We start from the raw sequence: 25,141 nt of genomic DNA, 5'->3' as shown, positions 1-25,141 counted from the left end.
GTTATTGTAGATAAAAATATGCAAAAAATTGTCATTCAATACCATTTAACATAAAAGCTAAGGACAGGGCAAAATGTGTGATAAAAATAAGATAAAATGAAGTTAACAAGACATAAAATAGGGTGAAAATACTGAATGAAAAGCACAAAAAAAACTAGTTTAAAACTGAGTATGGCTCATAAAATGTAGAAGATGGATGGACATTGGATGTAAATGAAAACTTAAAAAAAAAACGGTTTACATTTATTATTAGGCTCGACGACCTTGATTGGAGTTTCAGCAAGGGCTGTTAAACAAAGATTTTTTTTATTTATTTTTTCTACAAGATTGCTATATAGGCCAATAAATTTTACCATTATTGGATCTGTTACAGCAACTAGTCCAATGCCAAAAATTGTTTATCACATACAGTATGTATGGTTACAGGTGTAAAATCTTTAAAGATTTTGGCTGAGAACTAAGTGATAGCTTTAAAAAGGTGTATATATTATTCACTCCTTCAACTTTTACATCTATAACCTGACAGCCCCGATATTTGAATCCAATAATAATATGAACGGATGCAGAGTTTCCCAGACCTCAAATTAAAATTTTATGGTTTTCGTGGACCTCCCGCAAATTATCAAGCCAACACTTTAGTTCTTATTATCAAAACTAGATAAATTTTCTTAAACACCCATATACCAATTGTTAACCTGCATTTTTTTTGTAACTCCAATGTAGACTGGGTAGAGCTTGTTCCTCAACTTAGCAGATCCTCCTATAAAATTTTTTTTGCATTGTTTCAGTCGAGGATGCCATTTAATTTAAGTAAGCTGCGCCCATGCCGTCGGATACAGTAACCTCGTGAACCAGTGCAAGATCTATTGGTCATTGACTCTAACATGTTATGCTATGTGTAAGGTGCGTCCACCGTGCGAGACACTACAATTGTTAGTTAGAAAAAAAAAACAAGTGAACAATAAGTCACACAAAACGAAAATCGTCTATTCCATTATTTAATTAAAGTATTAGATGTTTGTTTGTTGTAACGAACTATTTTTTTGAATATTTTTTTGTTATATAAAAAAAATGATTACATAGAGTAAATGGTTTTTTTATTATTGAAATATTATTAAAGAAAATTAATTTAATGTTTACCTCCTTTTTAGTATTATAGTATGTATTGAAATTGGATGTTTCCGAAGTATAGTAATCAATTGATTAAATTAAGAGTCGAGGAGGTGTGAAAGGTGTTAAGATTAATGAATATATTAAAAAAAGCAATAATGTATTGCACGCCTGCATATTTAGCGTATTGTATAATAGCTTGATTTGTAACGCATTCTGTGGGTGATAAAAATAATTAAAACAAAGTTATTATTGTAACATATACTCTTTTCATTTACACTGTAGTCACACATTCCTGGTAAATACACCATAGAGGTTTTAATGCCACTCTAGGCTGTACGAGCTTTACAGATCTACAGAAAAAAATAATTGAAGAAGAGATATCTTTAGCTTAATTGCGTTTAGCTGGCATTATTACCTCTTAAACTTCACCAAATTACAAGCTTATAGTTCTCTTTATACTCCCATTTATTTGTGAAGATCCTTGCTTGCAAATTTTTTTTTAGTTAATATCTTTTTCAATACTCGTCTTCGCTTCAAAAGCTTATATATGACAGTCAAATATATCAGACAATTTATTAATTTATCAATTTTGTAGTTAGTTTTGAAATAAAAAATTGTTAAAATCAAACAGTTGTGAAAAACAAATGAGTGATTTCAATTGATTTTTTTTTCATTTATTTAGGTTCACAAACTAGTTGCATCTCTACATAATATTGATTTTGTGGGCAAAATACAGTCATCAACCTGCTCAATGTGAGTAACTTGCATAAAATTATGGCCTAGTTTATATAAGTTACTGTGAAAATTCCATATCCATGATAATTACCCTTTTGATTTCAAGACATATTCTAAAAAGTTTATTGTGTGTTCCGTAAGTAAAATGGAAATCAAAAAAGACACATGATGGTTTTTTCGTTCGACATTTTGAACTCTTAATATTAGTCGAGTGTACCATTTTTGACATAAAATATTTTGCGCTGTTACTAAAATTGCGATATTTTTCCGTTGCAGCATCTACACGTACGAAACATTTAAATATTACCTTCAGTTCAAAGCGTAAATGTGTTTATTTTTATTCCCTTGTAATGTTCTCACTGCTCAGTACATCGCTAGTGTAAAAATTATTTGGTAGTTTTGCTAGGCTTTGGCTTTTGCTGTGATTATAAATGTTGAATTTTGTAGGGACCATATTTTACTTTTACAGAAATATAAAGTAGAGAGTGAATTTAATTTAACTTTTCCCCCGATGAATATATACAAAATTCTATTGATTACATTAATTACAGTTATTATTAATTTTATGATTTGAATTAAGAAGCCATAAATCATTCAAAACAGCAAATGAAAAGAAAATAATTTGCATATTTAAGACTACAATTCGTTCGTCTGCCGACTTAGCCTCGCTCCCCATAATCAATCGAATCATTAATCTGCAAATTCTTAATTAGAAAGTGAAGTTCACAGTGACCAGTCAAAGCAGAGTTTTCGCATTATGTTCCAAGTGCGTAATGTGTGATTATTGGTTATGAGACGACTAGGCTTGACAAGGCAGGTGGAGAATAATAATTTGTCTGATTATAACCATAAACGCATTTTAGCAGCAATTGCTTATTCGGTATATATTTCTATGATTATTATGTTAATAAATAAAAAATTTAGTAGTGGCGCAATAACTTTATCATTATAACTCCAGATGTCATTATTGATTCATTAAAAATATTGTTATATATATCGAATAAATACAATAAATTTCTCTAAAGCAATGGATTTTGGCCTTGGTTAATTTCTATGCTATGGTCACTTAAAACGCTTGATATTTGTTTATACTAGATGATTGATTATAGATGTAAGAGCTAAAAAGGAGTAAATGTGTAGCTCATTTGACAGCATACTTATATTTCCAATCATCTGTATAAAATGATTATTCTGAAAAAAGGTATACTTTATTTTTTCTAGTGAAATGCGACATGTCAATAACTTCTGGATGTATGAAGTCTGTAGGGTATAGTCTGTAATCTGAATTTTGGAAACACTTTTTTATTATCATTGTTATTTGTGAAATTATTTATTCAAAATTCATACACTTATAACCAAATTTTTGTATAAAACAACTCGTAAAATATCCTCTGAGGAAAATAGAACATATTTACTTTATAATTAATTATATATAACCTGAAAATAATGGGTCCTTGACGGTTTCATTTTGTTAACATTCCATTTTAAAATACAATAATACTTGGCCGCAGAAAATTTTATACTATGACTTCTTGTATATATTAGTACTGTGACTTGTTATGTAGCCATTACTACTTACCATTATAATATCTGATTACCTAAATATAGTAAATATTACGAAGAGATCTAGAAAAAGTAAAATGAACAAAGTTCACTTAATGGTAAGTTATCCCTATAATGATACTCTATAGCTCTAGAATTGATTTCACAAAACCATTTCTTGAAAAAAAAATTAAAATGTTGAGGAGTAGGCATTTCATTTCTGTGTAAACTTGTGGTGACTAAATTATATACGTAATCGTTTCTTAAAGGGAATTATATTTTTTTTACCTTATTTTTAATTTTTAAGGCTTGAAGGCTTTCTGGGAGGTCTCGTCTCCGCCTACGTACTACAATTTTACCTGATTGGGTTATAATAACTTAGCCGGTTTACTAAGATGACTGAGCTTTTATTTCAACTCTTACGAATTTAATGTGTGATTTTTTTTGCTTAACACACAGATTAGTAACGAAATTATTTTTACAAAAAAAAATCAAACGGCGTATTTACTGTTCACAAACGATCAATTTTAAAAAAGCACAAACACAATAGACAATGATTTATAAACTACATACAGCAAATGTTATAATTTCTTTCGAATATTTTATATTGACGCAAACTAATGGCTATAATAGTAAATGTACGAAAAATTAAGGATAATCAGTCTTAGAGCTTATTCACACCTAAATATAAGGATTGTTTTGTATCAATGTTTATTTTAACGAGGTTCGTGTGAAGAAGTTCTTATAATTTAAAATTGTTTAACTGATAATTATTAATAAAACGTTTAATTCTCAACTAAATTTCGTAACACGGTGTATTAAAACCCGAAATAAATATAATTTATGACTATAACAGTAAATTTCAAATTAACCATTTTTGTTAATAATATGTAAAAGGGAATCTGATTTGTTGTGTAATATTGTAGAAAATTAATATAAATTCACAACAACTATCCAATTGTTTTCTTTATTTATAGCAACTGACTTCAGAACATATATTCATGGTTTATTTGGTGATTTATTACTTTTTTTTAAACTATTTAATGATCAAAACAGTGATAAAACGTAGTTTTTTTGAAACTGTGTATATGTTTACAGTATTTATTAATGTATTAATGATTTTTCCTCCTTTTAATTTAGTTAAAAAGCATCAATTTTTTAATACGATAAGCAGCCATTTTCAAGCTTATTATTTAAAACAAATGCTTACGTTATTTTTTTTTGGCAAAACAGATGCTACTATAAACGCTTCGGTCCCCTGGGTTTGAAATGGAGATCATGAACCGGCAAGTAAGATGGACTGACCTTGCTAAGGTCGTCGGTAGACATTGTAGGCAGCTTCCAAATTGTCTTGTTGGAAATTTATGAGGAAGACCTATATCCATCAGTGAACGTCTTACGGCTGCTGTAATGATGATACAAGATCAACTCGATTTCCCAATTTGTTTAATCAGATACGATTTCGAAGGACATCCAGTATTTCTCATCTTCTTACACGTAGCAAAGTGTTCTTCATTGCTAAATATTTTGATTCATGGAGTAATCTTTTTCTTGAGGAATTTAATATTTAATATTTTATAGGTGCCGGTACCTACCGTTAACAGATTTGAATTGTTAGCGCCAGTGTCAGTATAATGGACCCATGCCGGTTTCAAGATCCACCAATCGTAAGCAGCAAGTTGTGTACATTTTGCTTTCGTTTAAGGGTAGAGACGATCGAGAATGTCAGCCATCTGTCTGATGACGAGGCGACACGTAAAGAATTTGTTCAGAAGTGGACTGGATTCATGAGCGTGATAGGTCTTGCAAGTGAGCCATTGCACTTCGAGAGTAGCTTTCCCAATGTTACTGGAAATGATTTAAATTCTCCATCGCCGTGCCACGTTGGCTACGGTCTAGAAGCCTTTGGTTATATCATCTTGAAGTCCTCCGGTGGTATTGATATTCGAGTCGCGTTTAACATTTCAATTTGAGGTGCCCGTGAGGAACGTACCACGGCTTGATCGGTTGCTGTTATCGGGAGGATTTCTACAGATAACATTACTAGCGAAAACTATTGGCGCTGATAGAAATGGTGGAAGAAACTCCAGAGAATACACTATTCAGAGTATCAGATAAAACTTGCTTGGTTATACGTCGGAATTGCGAGTAAGTAATAGATATTCATCTTATCTGGTTGCGAATATGTTTGATTTCATTTTAAGGTATTTGAATAATGTTTAATCACCAGAGGCTACGGCGTTTTAATTCCCCTAAAAATCTGCAGTGAAATATTAGCACTACCTATAAATCCTTTGAAAATAAAACTATTTTAATTAATGCCAATCTAATATATTATCTGTGCACGACGGATATAATAGATGTGTTTAAATCTCTTCTGATTATTAAATAAGCCAGTAATTTGATAGATTTTATTCTAAATTAATTTTAATGTAATTCCCAAGATATTTAAATGGATGTACTATGGTACATTAATGGATCCAATGGTAGCAGGATCGGTACCGTCCTCGCATCGCGGCGGAAGAATGATCTGCAACTCTTCGTTGAGCTGAACCTCATCTTCCGGCACCACTATTTCCGGTACTGCCGTGTCGTATTCTTCCGTATTTGACGCGTTACTGAAAATGTTAAATTGATGACAAACAGAGACGCAGAGACGCCCACTGAAAACATCGGCCTCCCTCCCAATGATATCTATGGGGAGGATATACCGTAAACGCCACGCCTGGCTAGCGGATTAGTAATAGCGGTTTGGTATTATGGTATGCAGGGGACGCTGCTGCCATTCCTCTGGAAGCTTGTTTGTGAGCAGTGGCAATCTTATATACACATAGTGTGAATTACATAAATACATGATTAAATCTAAAATCGAACCCGCGACCTACGCTCGCAAGTCTCAGTCCTCTACCGCTGAGCCACAACTGCTCGAATAACTTTGTGTTAATACTAGCTGTTGCAAAATATTTTAACCTGTTACTGGTCTATGGCAGTTCAATAGAAAAAACTAATTATATTTAATGAATAAATTTGCAATAAGTTGTGAGTAAATTGAATTATAACATACTATGATTTCTACAAACAATTTTCAGAATTACAAAAGTGGAAAAATATTAAAACAATGACTTGTAATAAGTCTAATCACCGAAGATAATCCTAAAACTCCTCTTTTATTCTGATGGGAGGAATACTTATTATTACTCCGTGGATTGTACGGCAAAAGAAGTTTATTTTTCTATTAAACTTGTAGTTTTTTCATAAGCATCTTCCTAATGATTTGATGAAAATGTAATAAATAAAATCGACGAGTAACAGCATAAGCCTAGGTCTCCTCAAAGAAGCTCTTGAGCTTAGTCTCTATAGAGTCCGCCTAAGCGATTTAATACCTCGGCGGCGACCTCCCATTTTGGTCCGCCAAAGTTCCTCAGGGAGCCCTCGAGATTCATCACCTTTTGAGGTTATTAGGCTTCTGGGCAGTGAAGGCCAGATCGAAATAATAAAATAATCTAACTTTCTTACTTAACTATTGCTAATTAATTTATATTTACAGAGAATATATTGGCTTAAAAATAGTTAAATAAAACTGCAGAAGAAACAGGCGGCATATTCCATGTTTAAACAACTTACGACATCCACCTATCGGAACGGGATTCGCGAAAGTACTACCTGAAATCTATAGTAGATTGTGTCTCAACTAACGTTCCCAAGGATACAATTAACATTGTAATGTCTCTGGTGTTTTCGAAGTTTTTAGCAAACAGTTCGTTTTTTTCGTTTGCATTACCTTAGCTGATCTCCGGCTTTGGTTCCAGCAAGGACTGAAGTGTAAAGTGTAGCTCTCGCGCCGTGCAATTTCATACCCGCTGGAATTTCCTCAGCGCCAGCCCGGACGGCCGAAACTGTACCCAACGAACTCTTCAAAGCTGCATCAAGTTTTTTGACTTCAAATTTACCTTTCGATAATTGCAATTAATTGACCGTCCATTTGGATATCAAAGAGGCATTATTATTTTTTCGCACAAACAAAAATACATAACACTTATATGTTGCTATAGAGTTCACTTTGCTAGTGATTTCTCTATTTGATTGTAACCTACCGACGTAGTTAATCGGATCAACAAGTTGAAGAATCAGTAGGCAGGCCACAAAATAAACATAGTAAAATTTGATATTAGATTATTAATTATAGATTCGAGAGTTTCTAAACAAAGATTCCACGAGATTTTGCAACATATCATCATCATATCAGCAGAGGATGGAGTAGCAGAGGGCGGGGTATCTCGAATTTTCCTTGTGGCGACCTCGAGCGTCGGCGTGGGTAAACTCCTCACTTGATTGACTACATATTTCAGGTCGTCATAATGATATTTAGGAGAAGCCTATTCCTTGCATATATACCGTGTAGAAAATATTATAGTACCCTATTGTTCAAATTGAAGTATTAGCTTTAATGAACTTATAACCTTGAGTAAAGTATGCCTAATTAGCGAAGATAAGAGATCAAAAACGCCGTTAATGCTTAGCGAGTTAATTTAAACAAGCGATAATGCCAGTTTAACGCATTAAGTCTTTATATTTTACAATCAGCAAAGGTTTCCAATTTCAGGCTGCAATTAGACAATTTAAAAAATAAATCGCGTGAAAATTCGCTTTAATTTCTGAGAAGGCCTGTATTCTCATGACCATCTTTCTTTCAAATGTAATACATTGTTTCTTTTTCGTCTGTTTAGCGAGTGGACTTTTTACGCTTGCGTTTTAGTAATGGTATATTAAAATATTAGCAATTACCTGTTGTGGCAGATTCATAGCCTGGTAGGTCAGCATAGCCTCGGAAAAGCATTTCTAATTCATCAGGGCCCATGCGTCGGAGGTAGGGAACGCGTTTAAGATCCGGGCGATGCAGGGAACGGAATGAGTTGCGGTGCTGTAGTTATCAAATATAACAAACACTCATGGTACCGAAATAAATGGTGCTACTACTCAAATAGTCTAACGAACAATGACTTTAATGTATATAAGAAAAGGACCAATATTTAGCCACTTCCGCACATGCATTGGTAGTCGTGCAACAATAAATGCATTTATCAGCGGGCTGGCGGGCGGTGCACTTTGTTGCATTATATAAGCCTCTTTGTTGCATTTCATTGCACGACTACCACTGCATGTGCGGAAGTGGCTAAATATTGGTCCTTTTCTTACTTAGGATGGACTTCCGCAAAATAACGACTGATTCCATTAAATATTTAAGTGGATCGACTTAAACTCCTAGTACTACTGTAAAGAACTTGTCCGCTTTTACTCATTGCTACAGTTTAATTTAATTTTTAATTAGATTTAGTTTGTTGTGTCTTCTTTATAAATTGTAACTCATACTCATAACGATAAATACATAAAAAAAAGTTCCCTCAAGCTTTTTTTAATCATACAAATTATATTCTTAAGAAATATTACAAAGGTACAGGTTTTTGTTTTGTCACTTCGATTAAAAATTACTTTAGCAACAAATCATAGAGCTTATAAATGAAAAAAATCATTTAAATGTAGGTTATTAAATAGCGACTCGTCGTTCTGTTTTTACGCCTCCTACAGTTAATTAGAAAACCGTGTTCACATTGACAAGTTGAATAAGCCAGTCTTTAGACAATTTTAAAAATGAATACTTCTATTATCTATTGAAAGCATTAAGTACCATTAAGTATTTCTATTAAGATGGCAAGTTTCGGCATCTTGTGATAACATAGGTTAATGGCTTACATAATACTTGTTTTTAAAAACATTGCTGTCTTTATTTAAACTTAAAAATATTCAACTTGAAATTTAAAGACTATTCAATAATATAATAGAGAATTGACCGCAGGGTGAATTCCCGGCAGGTGTGAAAGACAGCGTTTTCATTTACCAAAAACTAAAAAATACAAATCACATGAACTTTCGCTCCTGGAGAGGAGATTCAATATTATTACAGATTATTATCATAGGTAACAGAATATTATCAAATTTTTACATTGTTTTAAAAACCTTGGAAATAAATTTGTGAAATTTTTCCTAAGGTCGGTAGGTCTCGAAAAACAACACAAAGTCCGAAATTGAAGTTTGTATATTCATTTGAGCTTCGTCTGTATTTATACCGATGTAAAGAAAGAATTATATCTTTGTAAAATTCCCCTCCTCGATGCATTGACGATGACGTAATGTTGCTCCTACACGTTATTATTTGAACCAAATTACCTTAACTAATCCTGTAATTTGTGTCTTGTCAGATGCCTGCGGCATACTCAAACAGTGGATGACGCTTTCGTGTTTCATAGAGATGGCTGAGAGACCGCTTCGCACTAGGTCTTGATTGATCTTAAATTGTAGAAATATTCATAAATAAATATTAAGTAGCTAAGTAGAAGTGGTATTGGGTGGGTCACATAGCGCATAGAACAGACCGTCGCTGGGTCCTTAAACTTCTGGAGTGGAGCCCAAGGATCGGCAAGCGCAGCGTAGCAAGTTAATTCACAAAGTTGATAGATTACTTTAAGGTTATCTGAAGACGTAAGATGCAGGTCAATTTCAAACAGTCCTATTAGAAATCTAAGGAGGAGGCCAATGTCCACAAATGGACGGCACTTGATTAAAATAATTAAGATGTATTGTTAACATTTAAGAAATTTTCGATTTTCTTACTGCGTAGGTAAGTTTGCATGGTATATGGTTATTTACAATCCTTGTTTTTAGAATATCTGCCTCTGTTAACACGCGGAGATGAAGAGAGTACATTGAATGTTACATGCTTGTTGGGACAAATAAGGACCTTATTTACCATTCAACTGGTTACGTAAATCTTGTAGAATAAACCATAAAATACTAATAAAATCTTTTTGCAACGTGATTTTTGAGTCATGATATATATTTGGAGGGCATATAAAGTAACTACAAAAAAATCGACTGAGTCGGTGGTGGGCTTTTTTACAGATCAAGGTTGCTTGGAACCCTTGTAGCCATGTATTTTATTTTGAAGTATGTCATTATTATAAGGGAGGTCAAGTTCATTCTAGTTTTAATCCATTTGGGATCTTAGGAATATCATAAATATACTTCTCACATTCGATGACATTGATTAATAAAAAGTGAATAGTAATTTAAATAAATGAGATTAATAACCTGCAACTCCTTTCCCTCGCAGCACGGTACGAGCATAGGCAATTCTTCCTTGATCTTCTGGCCTGCGTTATGGCCAGTGGCCATATTGTCGCCGCTGGCCACAGGATTCATCACCCGCAAGGATGCATCTGAAGAGCGTTTCTCTTTCACTTCGAAGTTGTGCGTCGACACATTTTTCGCGGAAATATTGTAGTTCATGTTTGCGATGTTTTTGATAATCGGTTTTTGTTCGTGGAGCAGCTGCATGCCGGAATATTGTTGGTTTTTCGGTGTCTTATTTTTGGTCTTGTTGCGTTGTTACAAATTTTTTTCGCTGTAAAACTTATTTGACGTTTCCATATTTGAAATTAACTTGACAGTTGAATGTATTTTTAGTCTTTATATATAAGGTTTTCGTATAAAAAGTATTTGTGATAAATTTATTTTAATGCTTTGATGTATTTAATCTACAAATGTTTTTTTAAGGAATGCTTAATAACACGGTATAGCTTGGCATTGCCTGACATATACTCTTGGATATTATTAAGTTCTAGCTTTATTAATACGTAAGATATAATCCAGACATATCTGTAGGAGTCGGAAAATTATATTGCGTATTTTTTTTTAACTGATAAATAAAGTATGGTTTGAAATCTATGGCATTACGGGCATTTGTGAGTAACTTGCTTTTTTCAGACCAAGATGCGTTTGAGGCTCCCGTAGATTAATGTCTGTATAATTTTAAGGGAACTCAATTTGATATACGTTTTATCAACGTATTTGAAAATGATACAAAATGGAAAAATAATATGAATTAAAGCACAACTGGCACGGCAACAGCACGGTGCAAAGAAAAGTCAATTAAGCAACAAAATTTCTTTTCTATATTATGTTCAAAATATTTTAAAGAAGCCAATACTGTCACTACTTTTCCAGAAAAGACATCAAACTTATTCATACTTAGCAAAGGAGTCCATCCATAACTATTTAAGGTATCGGTATACAAAATCCTTTGTGTTTGTCTGTTTCATCTGTAGGGACTTTACTTGAAATTGTTTATTAGCAGTTAATATAAACTGAAACATAGATTTGGCTTTGTTTAGTAGTAAAAATAGACGTAGCATTGGTACTCTAGACTTTTAGTGAAGACTTAATGCTATCTAGATTGGCTTTATCTGATGTCTACTTTATATTTTTTTGTGTATAGTACGTTTAAATTTGTCTTTAAGTTTTGAATATTGGATTGTTTTACGTAATTTTTTGTTTTAAATTTCATTGACATTAATCATTAGTTAACAATCAATCTTGGATTTTGTGTATTGTTAACAAATAGATGTCCTTTCCATTTCTTTTATGCCTTCAAACGATTTTACTCTAAATTTGTTTTCATGCGGCTTGTCAATCAAGCAGTGCTACTGCATGTAAATAAACTGAATGAAATCCCGAACGCCAGCTAAATTCATTCTCTCGATTGATATGCTAAGAGCCATGCATATAAATAGCTCAAACAGCATCAGGGTTCGTACAAACCAACTGTTTGATGCTAGTATTAATTGTAATTCCCTTTAAATAATTTTTCTATGGTAACACAGTACTTGTGGACTTGGAGGATTTTTGGTAAATTTAAAATAAAGGTTTAATAAGGTATTACAGCAGTCTTAATTATCAGCTTTACAGTTCTATTAGTCGGTACAGTAATACATGAAATTCAATCTGACTTGGCTTGCCACTGGCGAGATAATAGCTCCATCGATAGCTAATGAATGTGAGATTGTTCCAGAGTGTAATCAGCACTCGTAGCGAACTGAAAGAACCACTTTGCGATCGATGTGTAAACGAACTTTGATCACGAAACATCACTTTAAGAATAATGGCCGTGGCGAAATATATAGGCCGGTATAAAATATTACGGGAATAAAAAGAACGATAGAAGATGTATAGGAAGGTAAAACAATATTCGCTAATCGATTTTATTATTTATAATTCGATTTTTATTTCTACAAAGAAATAAATTTGGGAGTGTCTTTTTGTAATATTAAAATAACTATTTTTACTATACGCATATGAATATATACGGTACATAATACAAAATTACATTTTAATAAAATTTTTATCTGTCTGTTTGTCCTGTCTGTTCCGGCTAATCTCTGATGGTTGGACATTTTGATGAGACTTATACAGGCAGGTAACTGTAGTAATAATGAGTAACCAAGGCCACTTTAAAAAGAAAAATTCTTATATAATAACACTAAAAATAGGTGCGACCCACGCGAGTGGGGAACAGCTAGTGACAAAATTTAAATCTACCTCTTCTACCCAGCGTCGTGTTCCTCACTACTTGGGGATCTGTGTTAGGCCATTTGTGCCGCTCTTCGGGTACTGTGTGTCCCTATACAGTGTGTACTGTGTTTTGATAAACCTACAACAGAACACTGAAACCGTTTACTAAATTGAGATACAAATTCAATGTAATAAATAAAAAAACCTGCGACTTATTTCACGTATTTTATAATTCACAAACAAAATATAACACACAACTTTGTTAATACATTAAAAAAAAAAATCGAAATACACCATAATTGTCACAAGCAAAAAAAAAAGTTTCAAATTACTTTCGTCCTTTTCACCGATATCATGAAAATCGTTAATAAACAATAATTTGACAAGGGGCAAAAATATGAGTAAAACAACGTTTTTGGTTACTTTGTTTTGATGCTTTTAACACAAACATAGGCTTTGTGTCAACTTTCATAAGGCTCCTAAATAGAGCACTTTCTGTATAGACATAAAAATACAATAAAAATGTATTTATTAATTGATATCATAATATTTTATATCTTCTACGCGAGAAAATTTGAAAGATATTGCATAAATGCGCGTGAAAAATACGTAATTTTTAACTTTCGCATAAAAATTACATCTCTGTATTCGCTTTTAGTTGTTCAGCGTTTTCTTCCATTTTCTCAGGCACGTAAAAATCCTCCTCTGGAGGTGGATTTTTCAATTGCTTCTGTAACATAAAAAAATAAATATATTATTTCTCACACTTTTTGTTGTCTATTGAAAAATCAAATAAACGAAACTTGTTTATTGAATATTATTACCAAAACACAATATAATATCAATAAATATATTTCACATATATAATATTATTATTTAAATACCCTGTTATATAATTTTTCTTAAACATACTGTACACGCATGGACAGTTGCAAGAAACAGATTTTTAACACCGATTGCAAACAATGCTTACGGAGAGAAAACTGCTACATACTATTTCTCCACTTATTTATGATTCGAGTACTGACTTAAGGCAATTACATTTAATTATTCAAAGTTTAAAACGTTTTTTATTAATAATCAATTTGATAATCTTTATTTAATTTATTTGATAGTATATACTAAATATTTTTTCTTGTTTATACGAAAAAACAGTTGATTATACTAAAGAAAACAAGGTAATTGTTATGTATTCATAATGTAATAAGATCGTGTTGGCACTAGTATAAGTGTCTGTGATTTTATAGATTTTATACTTTTTTGAAAAAAAAATACAGAATTTTTTTTCATAAAATGATGTGTATGTTTATTTAAATATATTATGTTTATATATTTTATTTTAGATAGATGGTCACTGTTGTCGTAGTTTAAACTTCATATTTGATAGCAAGACTCGAATGCTCATTGTTGTCAATATATTCCTTTGTTTGAAGAAATGCTTACGGCTATAAAAATGGTATGGAACCCTGAATCATGTACAGATGTGTTTTAGAATTTAAAGTCTACAGCTATGCTGGTTTCCATCTTGTTTCCCTGTGTGTTTAAGTTCTCATAGCTTTACGCAATAACCAATTATATAATAATGATAATTAATTTGTGCGTTTGTGCGTAAGACGTCCACCCACAATGTGGATAGATGACCTTGTAAAGATCGTCGGAAAACGCGAGTTGCCAGATCTACCTTCTTACTTGAAATCTATAGGAGAGGCCAATGTCCAACATTAGATGTCTTACAATTAAAATGATGATGATAAATTAGTGATTATAGTTTGTAAACAATTACTTTTAAGTATTGTTGCTTTTCATACAGAACTGAGTACAGAGCTATGCTGAGGTAGGCAGACCCTCTGTCATAGGATTTATAACTCCTTAAGAAAATAAGTAAAATGTACGTACATGCATAATAATCAGAAATAAACAGCGCAAAAGTGATCTTAGCGGCTGTTTAGTGGAGGCGTTTACCCTGCAATAGGTATGCATCAACTGAAACGATGAATATGTAGAAAAGGTAAGTACGGAGGGTGTACTAACCTTCACTTCCTTCATCTCAGCTAGCAGAGAGCGCAAGATGCGGCGTGCTAGGAACTGCGACGTGTGGCGAACTTCCACCGCGTCTGAATTTACGCGGTTGTCGGCTGCCGCGATCGCCATGCTCTCCACAGCTTCGCCCCACTCCACTGATGAGGAAAAAAAACAGTTCGACGCGTTTTCAAGGTGCATGGATTAGTACTACAATAGGAAAAATACCGATAATGACTATTTTACTAAATTACCATGATATAGGTAAATATTTAGAGTACGAGTTAACATTTCGGAGTTATGTATAATCATCACATAAAACATACAATAATCAATTTCCATTTTCTTTGGTCAAGTCATAACTTAAGAACGACTTCGGTCGATTTCATTCATTCTTCTAAAAAAAAATAAGAAAATATAATAAATACTAATACTGTGCGATTTTTGTTACTTTTATCGGTTAGTTTTTCAGTCAGTAAATATCGACCACAAAATGAATTATTTTACGTCAAATAATAAATGAAGTGTTCGTTCAACACAACGTTCAGTGTTAGCTAAACTTAGGCTTGGGACTGCTAGTACTATATAAAGAAGAAAAAATAACAGTGTAAATTGTTCTTGCATCATGATTTGAAAACTCGTAAAGTCTATATACATACAACGGAGTGTATAAACTACAGGTTTTTTCTTGTGACGGACGTTCTCTACTTGCTTACAATGTTTATATTTTAATATCTCCTCGATCTCGAGCCTAATGCCTAAATCTTTACAGACGGCTTCGGAGCTTAGAATCTAGTGTTTATTTATATTATTTACTGGATTATATTTATTAGCTGTTAGATTTCTAAGAGCAACTCACTATACAATATACAGGCTCTAATAGCCTTGGAGAAGGGACGTCTGGTATAATTTCGTTTTAATTTGAAGGTTAGTAATACACAATTATGTATTGCTAACTTTCTTTAACTTAAAAATTATGAAAGATTAACGATTATTTAATTAAAACAGTACGAACTGGATTGTCGCAAACGTGGGAGAGTAACTATTCCCAGCGTGATGTCCATTCCTTTCAGAAGCTTCTGAGCCACCGAGCGGGAGAGTAATTTAGCAGCCATATTGATCATCTGAAATAAGCATTGTTTCATTATTTTTGAATAAATTAAAAAAAAATGTTTCCTTTGTTCCAGTGGGTTTAGATCTAAAGGTTTCAGGAGTGGTAGGTTTTCACAATCGCCGCAAGGCTATATCTACTGAAAAATTTAATTTGAATTTTAGTAATTCAAATGTAACAAGTATTACGGGGACCGGAAAGTAATGTTTCTTTCTTAAGTTAAATTCACACGACTACAATTTATTTATATACCTTCGTTATCAACAACCTTTTGTAGTATACAAATTTTCAATGTCGTAGCGGTAAAAATCAATGGGTTTTTCTGTAAAATATGTCGACAGAAACGACATTACTTTCCGGTCCCCCTAATACATGGAACATCGGTTTTATAACAACAACATTTAATATCATTTATATGTAAACATAAAGTACGATATCAAAGCAAACGAAAGAAGAGATTCGATTGAATATTGATCAAATCACAAACTTATTACCGTCGATTTCTATTTGATGTAAAATTTGTTCTTTCGCACAACATTAATTACTTATATAATTCTATCATGAATATCTAAAATCAATGAACATACACAATTATTATGTTTTGTCTTTTGATTCATTTCCTTTTTAGTTGTATGTCATTGGCAGAGTAGTTTGTGTTCGCTTTTTTTTCTATATTATGATTACATGCAATAATTATTAAAAATATAAAGTTTGTGTATTATAAATTAGTTGACAGCAAGTTAGCTATACATTCACCCTCTAAAAGATTTACACTTATCAATATTATAATAACTGTATTACCTCAATAAGTTTCTTCCTTTCAGGTAAGTAGCTTGCTACAGCCACAGGATCGGGTAAATCTTCCAACCGATCGATGAATGTCACCTCTGCCAATTGAGTTTTTGATGGCTGTAATTGAGTAATAGTTTGAAAAGTATGCAAGTATTAATTAAATATTTGTGTACTGTGTACCTATATAGTTTTTAATTACATTTTGCATTATCAATTAATTTTACAATAATAGCTACATTTTATACTTTTTTTTATTATTACTTTTAGCCCATAGACACACACTGCAAGCCATAAGCCTCTTTATTCTTTATACATACATATACAGTTCATTTTTCGATATCTCTCTATCAAAATACAAATCTTTTCCAACCCGTTGAAAGATTGTATATATATATATACGAGTATATATCTCTGCAGTCTTCGACTACCTTAGCAAGGCTGTATGTCTATACTATGGAACCTTAAAACACCAGCGGTCATCTGTTCTACACGCTATGTAACTTTCTGCCACTTCAAATTCAAATTGCCAATTTTAATGTACAAAAGACAAAATATTATTTATTTATACGGTGTTTTAAAAGTATAATTCAAAACTTTCCGATACAAAAATCCGCAGTAGTTTGTATGTAGAAATGAAAGAGAAAAGTAGTTAGCATGATATGCCGTTGTTTGCGCGTCGATACAAATATACACGTAGCTTTCGACCTACTAAAATTTTGCCATGTAGGAAAAATCTAACAACACTGAGATATATAATAGACTTAAATCCAAAGAATTTCAAAAGATTGACCACTAGATATCATTCTACATACGTATTCGCTAGATAATTTATTATAGGTTTATTGTATTTATCCACAAGTACCCTGGAATTTATATAACAACCCTCTACAACTGTTGAATTATGTTTGAACCAATGTTCCTAAAATAATTTAATTTGTAACTTTACCTTCTATGTTTGAGACAAATAATGTAGGTGTTCTGTATGATCACCCCGTCATCCAATGATAAAAATGATATTCCACGGTACAAAACATACCTCTGAACAAATATTATACCATAATTTTAAAAATATGACGCGATATATTTTCGTACAAACATTATTTATTTTTTCTCACATATGATACAACTTTAACGTTTATAAATTCGTTAAATAACAGATTATTTCTGTCACTGAAAAGTCGCTTTGCTAGAGATGTTATTAATTTATTATATTTAATTCAATACATACTTCATGGTTGTTTCCATTACAATATGATCAAAGCTTTGTACGCCGGTATTGCGTGGGTAGACCGACATAATAATTAAGGTCGCGGGCAGCCGCTCGATATGGGTAGCGCAAGACCAAAGACCAAGCCTATGCCTTGCAGTGGGCATCTATCAGCTGACATGAATATCACAAAGAAAGAAGAATATAAATACAATGTTGTGCAGTTGGTGAGAAAAATCGTATTAAGTGTACCACAGGGGTCGGCGGTCGATCTTTGATGCTCTTCATTTCCACTTCGGCGTCAAATTCGGGCGCTATTTCTTTAATTTCACCGAAGCCAATGGATTGTTGGCGATGGGTCGTGAACTGACGCGCCATTTCCGTGGCCACTTGCATCGTCCAGCGAGGCCTTTTCTTGGTACTGTCAAAAAGATAAATTACCCTTCAGCAATCCTGCACTCACTGAGTTTTTAGTGAAAGCATTTAAAAAAAAAAGAATTTATGTTACATGATATCAAAGATAATTTGTTTGTCTACTAGAACCATGCATTTTTTTTATATTTGTTATTTATGATACGTATTTGAAAAAGCTGCAATTGATTGGTTCCGCACACAACCCCGACTTTATTTCCAACATAACCCTCTTGTACAAATAAATACGATTGAATTAAATCGTAAGATATTGAAGAAAATAGCCAAAGAGCTTAATTTTGTAATATTAGGCAATCGCGAAATATATAAATATATATATAATCACTATCAATGTATATCAACCCACTGTCTATTACTGGTCCTATTAAGAAACTAAAAATTTTATGTAAAGCTTTATGTTAATAAAAACTATAATATATAAGGCGTTTAAATGTTCGTTCTTTTTTTTACTCGACTTCGAGTACTGTCTGACGCTACACGCCTGTCCGAAGTCGTATTACAAATATAATTCTTTCGGGACAGTGTCTAACTTTCTGTACCTATTGTAGTGTTTTGTAAAGAAGTTAATTTCGGATGTTAAGACAATACTATATAATAATAATTATTATTGGTTACAAGACATTGAGACTGTTATCTGCCTTTGCTCTCCTCGTCCAAATGAATGGATCGAGCTCTGTTTTCAACGATTACTTTATACGTAGTCCAAATTCATCTACAAACCGTTTCTTCTCAGATGGACGGAAGTTCTGGAAGAAGATCTCCGACGCCATAGAGTATAAAGAATTTTCCAGATTGCGAAGCATCTGGTGCACGCGCTGTCGAGCAAACTGCATTACCGCCGCCTCCAATACCTACGAAATTATGGAAAACATTGGTTGTACACTGTTTATAAAATTAATATGACGCAGATATTAAATCAGAAGATAAAATTTTTGTTTTCGAATATTTAACCACACATGAAATTATAGAAAGTAGTAAAGGTTGCGACATTTAAAGAGACGTCTTATTGGTAGATAAATTGAAAAGCGCGGGTATTACCGAGCCATTACGAACAACTATCTAAAAGATATCTATAGTCAAAACTATTTTTAAGCAGTGGTAGACCAGTAGATATCTGAGCGTGGTGATCGTTGGTCGTGGGGTTAATTCCCCGGTTACTACCTTACATAATTTTCGCTTTGGTTATTAATTATGATGAGCAGCTTCTTCTGTGCACCATAATACCATACTACTATCGCCAAGCTATCTATCGTTCGTGACAATTAAGGAATATCAACCCAGAGATATCTTTGGATGAAGACTATGCCTTGCAGTAGGCTTTTATGGACTGAAATGACGAAAAACTATTTGCACATCAATGTACTTGGTGAATGAAAAACGTTATGCGGTGAAGTCTATTATAGGATAGCATTGCCGCAAGGTTCGGTTTTAGGACTCTTAAATTTCTCAGATCATCAACGTGTTTAATTATACAGCATTATATAATGATCTCATTGATATCATATAATTGCCGAAAAAGGTAATATCTCAATAACAGCACAATAAATATCACTTATTATGTTTAGTTTATTAACATCATAATCTAAAAGAATGTGAGCCCCAAACAAATAATAAGTTTATATGGTGCAAAAATTAAAAACTTGATTTTTTTCACTCATCGTAATTAAAAAAATGACTTTGCCCTTTTGTTACAAGACGTTGTGAAAGATCAAGAATATGCATGTATTATTAAACTACGATGTCCCATATGAATGATACCTGCAAATGTACACCGTACCGTGATTATGTAAGTAGATGGTTGAATTGATGGTCGAAAAAATTATAGGTTCCCCTAGTAGTTGCTAAAGCTTGACAGTAGTGGGTCCAATTGATAAAACGGAAAATGAAAAATATTTTTTTTTCAATAAAAAACATGTAAAATGTAGTTGTTCTAAAAAACATATTGTATTTTTGTAACAAACTGTTTTTAGTTCTTCTAAAGGGGTAGCAGTTCATATAAGTTTGGGAACCTATAATTTGTTAAAGGTACATTCTGAAATATATCTACCACATGCTCTTATTAAAATTTTCTTTTAAAAACATGTTTATAAAATCAGTTAACACACATAATATTACAAATTATTCAGGCAATGTTAAGATTTACGAATGTCGATATTTAATTAATAAAATATATAGAATTTTGTTACGTCGAATGGTTTATTGATGTTTTATTTAATTATTCTACACTTTAATCGAAAATGTAAAAAAAAGTTTATGTCTATAATACCTGGTTATCGGTTAAAGGTAAGTGAAAAAAGTTTAAATACATACTTCTTCAAGCAACTTCAAAGGAGGCGACGGTAGAACGGTAGCTGCATCCATGTTAATCCGAGCTTGTCCCAGAGTCATTAGAGGGTCGCCTTGTGTCGACACCGCATTCGCCATCGCTTCATGCGCGAGCTCGTGTGCTAGTTCCAGACTCATTCCTTTGGCTCCGCGTTTTGACTGTTGGGTTGAAAAATTATTTATAAAGTACGACGTATGAGGTTAATTTGTAATAGAAATAACAGCATTGGTAATCTAGCGATAGGGGGCAGTGACTTACGATTGTAGGTCGCTGGTTTGATTCCGGTGATATGATCTTATGTAATTCACATTTTGTGCACTAATTATATGGGTCTGCCAATGCTCATAAATAAATTTCCCAAAGAATAGATTGCAGCGTCGTCTGCATATCATAAGACCACACTGTGATCGTCAACCCGCCTGTCTGGCGTGGCGATTGTGTTATATATGTGTTTGGGAGAGGCCTATTCCTTGCAGTAAGTACTTTATATCATCCTACAACTTAACTTTGCAGTTACAAATTTCGATATTTTTATTCTCAATTATTACGACGATGAATCGATTTTATTAGCTCGTTAGACTATTTATACATATTACATATCAATTTTTAGGATATTCGATATAAAAGAAAAAGAATTACTATCACTGTCACCTTCATAACTATATAACTATAGAACAGTTATTTATACCTTTTCGAATTCTATGCCCATTTTTTTCACGAGGAAAGCAGCTTTCACGTCTCCGCCGTGCAACGCTTTCCAATTAGCAAGTCTTATACGTTGCAGTTCAAGATCCGTATTATACGCGTAGATTTCAGCTTTCCTAGAATTTAATTTTATGTGAATGCGACGGAAAAAAATACATATATTATTGCAATTAATTACATACAAAATCAACAAGCCATGGACAGCTTGAGATTTCTATACAAGATCGGAACTGAAATAAGGAGATTTGTAGACGAACGAAATTAAATAACATAGTTCGGCGGATTGGAAAGTTGAAGTCACAGTAGCAAGGTCACGTAGTGCACAGAACTGATGGCTGTAGGAGCCTTAAGGTCCTGGAATGGATCCCATGGACCGGCAAGCAGAGCGTACCCACCAGGCCGAAAAAAGTTGGTACGCAGGCCAAACTAAATACTTCGGGGAAAACTTATCTGTCCTTCCAACTGATAATGATGCCGTATAAACATTAAAATCTTTTAAAGATGTAAGTGTAAAGTAACATTACATGTCCCATGTCTAAGGAAAACAAAATTATAAAAAGACTAACAATATACAAGTAATTTCTTGTTCTCTACGAATGTGTTCAGTACATTAAGTCAGTTTCAACAGTAATAAATTTCATGAGGTCGGCAGGTAAGAATAGCTCATGTCCGAGCCTGTTTTTCTAATCCGTTTAAAAGTTTTTGTTTTATTTTAAAAATCTTAACTTTCTTTGGGAATATCGTATCAAAACCTTGGTTAACTTTTAACAACAGTTATACAGGATGTCTGAAGGCAAATTCATGCTTTAATTTTAAATAAAAAATGTTTCAGGGGCATATTAAAATAAATAGTTAGGATTTATACACTATTTAAAAGTCGAACAATTTAAACGATAAGCAAATAGAAGGTAAATTAAATTTTTCCTTTTGAATAGAAATGGCGGTTGCCCGGGCGATGGAAAACAAGATAAAGAAAAAAGTTCCGTACCTAAGTTATTGATAAAATCTACTTATTATTTATAAGTAATTGGCTTCAAATAAATGTGATATTGCTATAGTAAGATAGATATGCTATTAATATACGTTTAAACCACGTAATAAAATCTTTAACATGTCGTTCTTGAACAGAAATATTTTATTTCGCGGTTTCAGTATACTATTTACGGAAATATATAATTTTATAACACCTCGGACAGGATTACGTTCGTCACAAAAAAATTAACACGGAATAAAAACATTATTTAATTTTACTTTGATTAAAAAACAAAGTATTTTCTTTTTAGCTAATACTAGCCTGCAAGACAAAGATAGGCCTTCTCCAAAAGTCGCCACGATGACATGCATGTAACAACTTCCCGCTATGATAATTAACTATGTCGTCGGTTTACTTAAAGGGGGTCTACCCGCGTCCACGTTCGCGGACTGCCCGGCGTGGCAGTCGGAGCGGCGGATCCTGGCGGACGAGATCGAACAGGACCTTTCCTTGCCAGCAGTCGTGTCGGCGATGCTGAGCGGGTCATAGGCGCGGAGGGCCGCGGCCTCTTTCTGTGAGACCGTCATGGTCATGGGCAGGCGAACGGGATCGGCTGAGGTCAGATCCCGCTCGGAGACGACGCCGTTAGCGCAGGGACGCGCCTTGCGACGGCCCTCCAGAGTGAAGAATGGTGTTCCCCTACTAAAACCGGGGCCTTCGGAATCGCGGGAATTAAGGGTGGGGGCAAACTCCCACTAGCTTCGGCGACTCTGAGGCGACCATGGTTCGACGTGGAGGTTCGGAGTGGCAGGGAGATACCGCGGTGTTCTGTGTAGTGCAGAGGAGGGAATCATCTCCTCATTTCTGAACAAAGCTCTCTCCATTACTCTCTGGGTGATCTTGGGCCTTCTTGTAAGGCCCGCCATAAACAACCACGTCTCGGTTCCGTAAATCATCAACGATAACACACACTGTTCAAAGATCTATGTTCAAACATTGCAGTATTTTGAAAGAGAAGATGTTTTGGAGCTTCCCGAACGCAATTCGTTTATTTATTGTTGGTACTAATTTTTTGGTGGTAGATCACTCTTGCTAGTCTAGATAAATATCACCGTTCGCCTGTTCTAGCTATTATATTGACCTTTGCTTATATTTTTTTATTATATCAATTATTGGAATAAGTACAATATGGACGTCGAATACCTCATTTATATCCGTGAACGTAAGTAAGTGCTGCAAAGCACTGGAATTCACAAAAATATTGTGGAATAAAAATAATCCGCAGTATGAACCGTCGCAAGTTAGTGTCTCATAAGTAATATTCGCATAAATCGCAGTCTTTATGAAATACATAATTCATTTACTGTATTTCGTTTTGAGAGCACGCTCAAATTACTATATTATTAGAACATTGTCTAACTATAAGCATATTAACTGTATAAATTACTTATATGACACATGAATAGATAATGATTTTGTTATAACTTTTCGGCTTGAAGTATTAAAATATTAATGTTAACATAATAATTATATATATATATATATAAATATTATATATATTCTCTAATATCAACGGTTCTCAAAAGTTTCATTTACTTAGTTCTCCTTGTAGCAGCCGCGTTCATGTCCTCTGTGTAAATCTTGAGAAGAAATGCTTCCTCTTGAATCTTCATATTCTGTGCCTCGATTCGTGCCGTCCACTTTCTGTTAGCCTAAAATAACTCGCTGTGAACATATCTATTGGAGGAATTTCTATGAACATTAATTTAAAATATTATTAAGTTCATTGTATGTATTGAATGTTTTTTATCAACACTATTATACACACAAATCACTTTAAATACAATTCTATGCAGTGCTTTCTTGTGACAACAACGGTCTTCATAACGTTATAATAGATCAGTATTACATGAATATATGCGAGGCTATATTAATGCACAAACATTAGTTACTTAATTTATACACGACTATTTTGTTACATTCTTGAAAAGAAAGTGTCTTATATACCTGAGCATAGAATTAAACCACTATGTATATTGTAGATATTGATAAATAGATAATAGATGCAATCAAGTCTACCTCATCTTCCATTTGCTTCTGTTTAGCCAGACGTTCCTGTTTAAGTCTGTTGAGTCGATTTTTCTCGTTAGTACGCCACTGTCGCACCATAGTGATCTTCCTTCTTAGCTCCATCTCGGCCGCCGCTTGAACCCTTTGTCTTATTCTATTTTCCTTCTCACGAGCACGTTCAGCTCTTTCGCGACGCTGTTTCTCATTAAATTCGGCTAGATATTTCATTCTATTTCGAATCTTCTGCTCTTGTTCTTTTGCTCTGTAATATTGATTAATCGACAATTTTAAATTACCCTATTAAACTTAGAACAGACTTCAAATTTGCAAACGGTAAATAACCGCCAAATGTTTTTCTAAGCGCGCAACTAGAGGACGGTTAAACTAATTAATAAAAAAATATAAGGATTAAAAAGAGAAAAAAACTACATTGGAAGGGGAATTATGAAAATAACACTTTTCGAGAAGATATCAAAACATTTAGCCTATCTTGAACCTATCCATTATATCACAATTTTACTACACTCTACAAATGTAAACTTTTATTTGTAATCATTGTTTATCGTTGACATTAAATCAATTCAATTTTTCCTTTTTATCACACTGCGACAAGCCAATAACTCGACAACACGTAGTGTGACGGGAATGTTAATTTTGTAATACATGAACCCGGGCAGAGTTAAATTGTTACTTCAGTTAAACTATTTTGCA

The 25,141-nt window shown here is 33.2% G+C and overlaps 3 protein-coding genes across 4 annotated transcripts in view; 1 reads left to right on the top strand and 2 right to left on the bottom strand.

Moving 5' to 3' along the window:
- Window positions 1-1,368, top strand: part of Arf6 (ADP-ribosylation factor 6) — a 44,113-nt gene extending 42,745 nt beyond the window's left edge. For both annotated transcript variants that reach the window (XM_068770954.1, XM_068770955.1), the window contains one exon: window positions 789-1,368. The gene's annotated coding sequence lies outside the window, so the exon portion shown is untranslated. The remainder of the gene's footprint in view (window positions 1-788) is intronic.
- Window positions 1,369-5,851: 4,483 nt separating this feature from the next.
- LOC137926729 (uncharacterized) lies at window positions 5,852-10,802 on the bottom strand. Its single transcript, XM_068770415.1, has 5 exons — window positions 10,537-10,802; window positions 9,616-9,735; window positions 8,176-8,311; window positions 7,172-7,310; window positions 5,852-6,008 (listed from the first exon to the last, which is right to left on the bottom strand). Exons 1-5 carry the CDS (start codon window positions 10,780-10,782, stop codon window positions 5,852-5,854), a joined length of 798 nt encoding a protein of 265 aa, XP_068626516.1. The 5' UTR covers window positions 10,783-10,802.
- A 2,627-nt stretch (window positions 10,803-13,429) lies between these two features.
- LOC137926728 (plectin-like) overlaps window positions 13,430-25,141 on the bottom strand; it is a 42,742-nt gene continuing 31,030 nt past the window's right edge. The window contains exons 4-13 of the mRNA XM_068770414.1: window positions 24,440-24,692; window positions 23,957-24,072; window positions 21,371-21,503; window positions 20,667-20,840; window positions 19,073-19,207; window positions 18,177-18,338; window positions 16,727-16,834; window positions 15,830-15,938; window positions 14,827-14,972; window positions 13,430-13,525 (exon numbers count right to left, since the gene is read on the bottom strand). Coding sequence (XP_068626515.1) covers window positions 13,430-13,525; window positions 14,827-14,972; window positions 15,830-15,938; window positions 16,727-16,834; window positions 18,177-18,338; window positions 19,073-19,207; window positions 20,667-20,840; window positions 21,371-21,503; window positions 23,957-24,072; window positions 24,440-24,692 — 1,432 coding nt within the window. The remainder of the gene's footprint in view (window positions 13,526-14,826; window positions 14,973-15,829; window positions 15,939-16,726; window positions 16,835-18,176; window positions 18,339-19,072; window positions 19,208-20,666; window positions 20,841-21,370; window positions 21,504-23,956; window positions 24,073-24,439; window positions 24,693-25,141) is intronic.

The sequence above is a fragment of the Battus philenor genome, unplaced genomic scaffold (genome assembly GCF_028537555.1).
Source record: "Battus philenor isolate CCGP_79_NKW_IND1 unplaced genomic scaffold, ilBatPhil1.0.hap1 SCAF_3, whole genome shotgun sequence".
Taxonomy (NCBI): Eukaryota; Metazoa; Arthropoda; class Insecta; order Lepidoptera; family Papilionidae; genus Battus; species Battus philenor.
The sequence above is the reverse complement of the archived record's forward strand: the minus strand, read 5'-3'. Positions and strand labels throughout refer to the sequence as shown.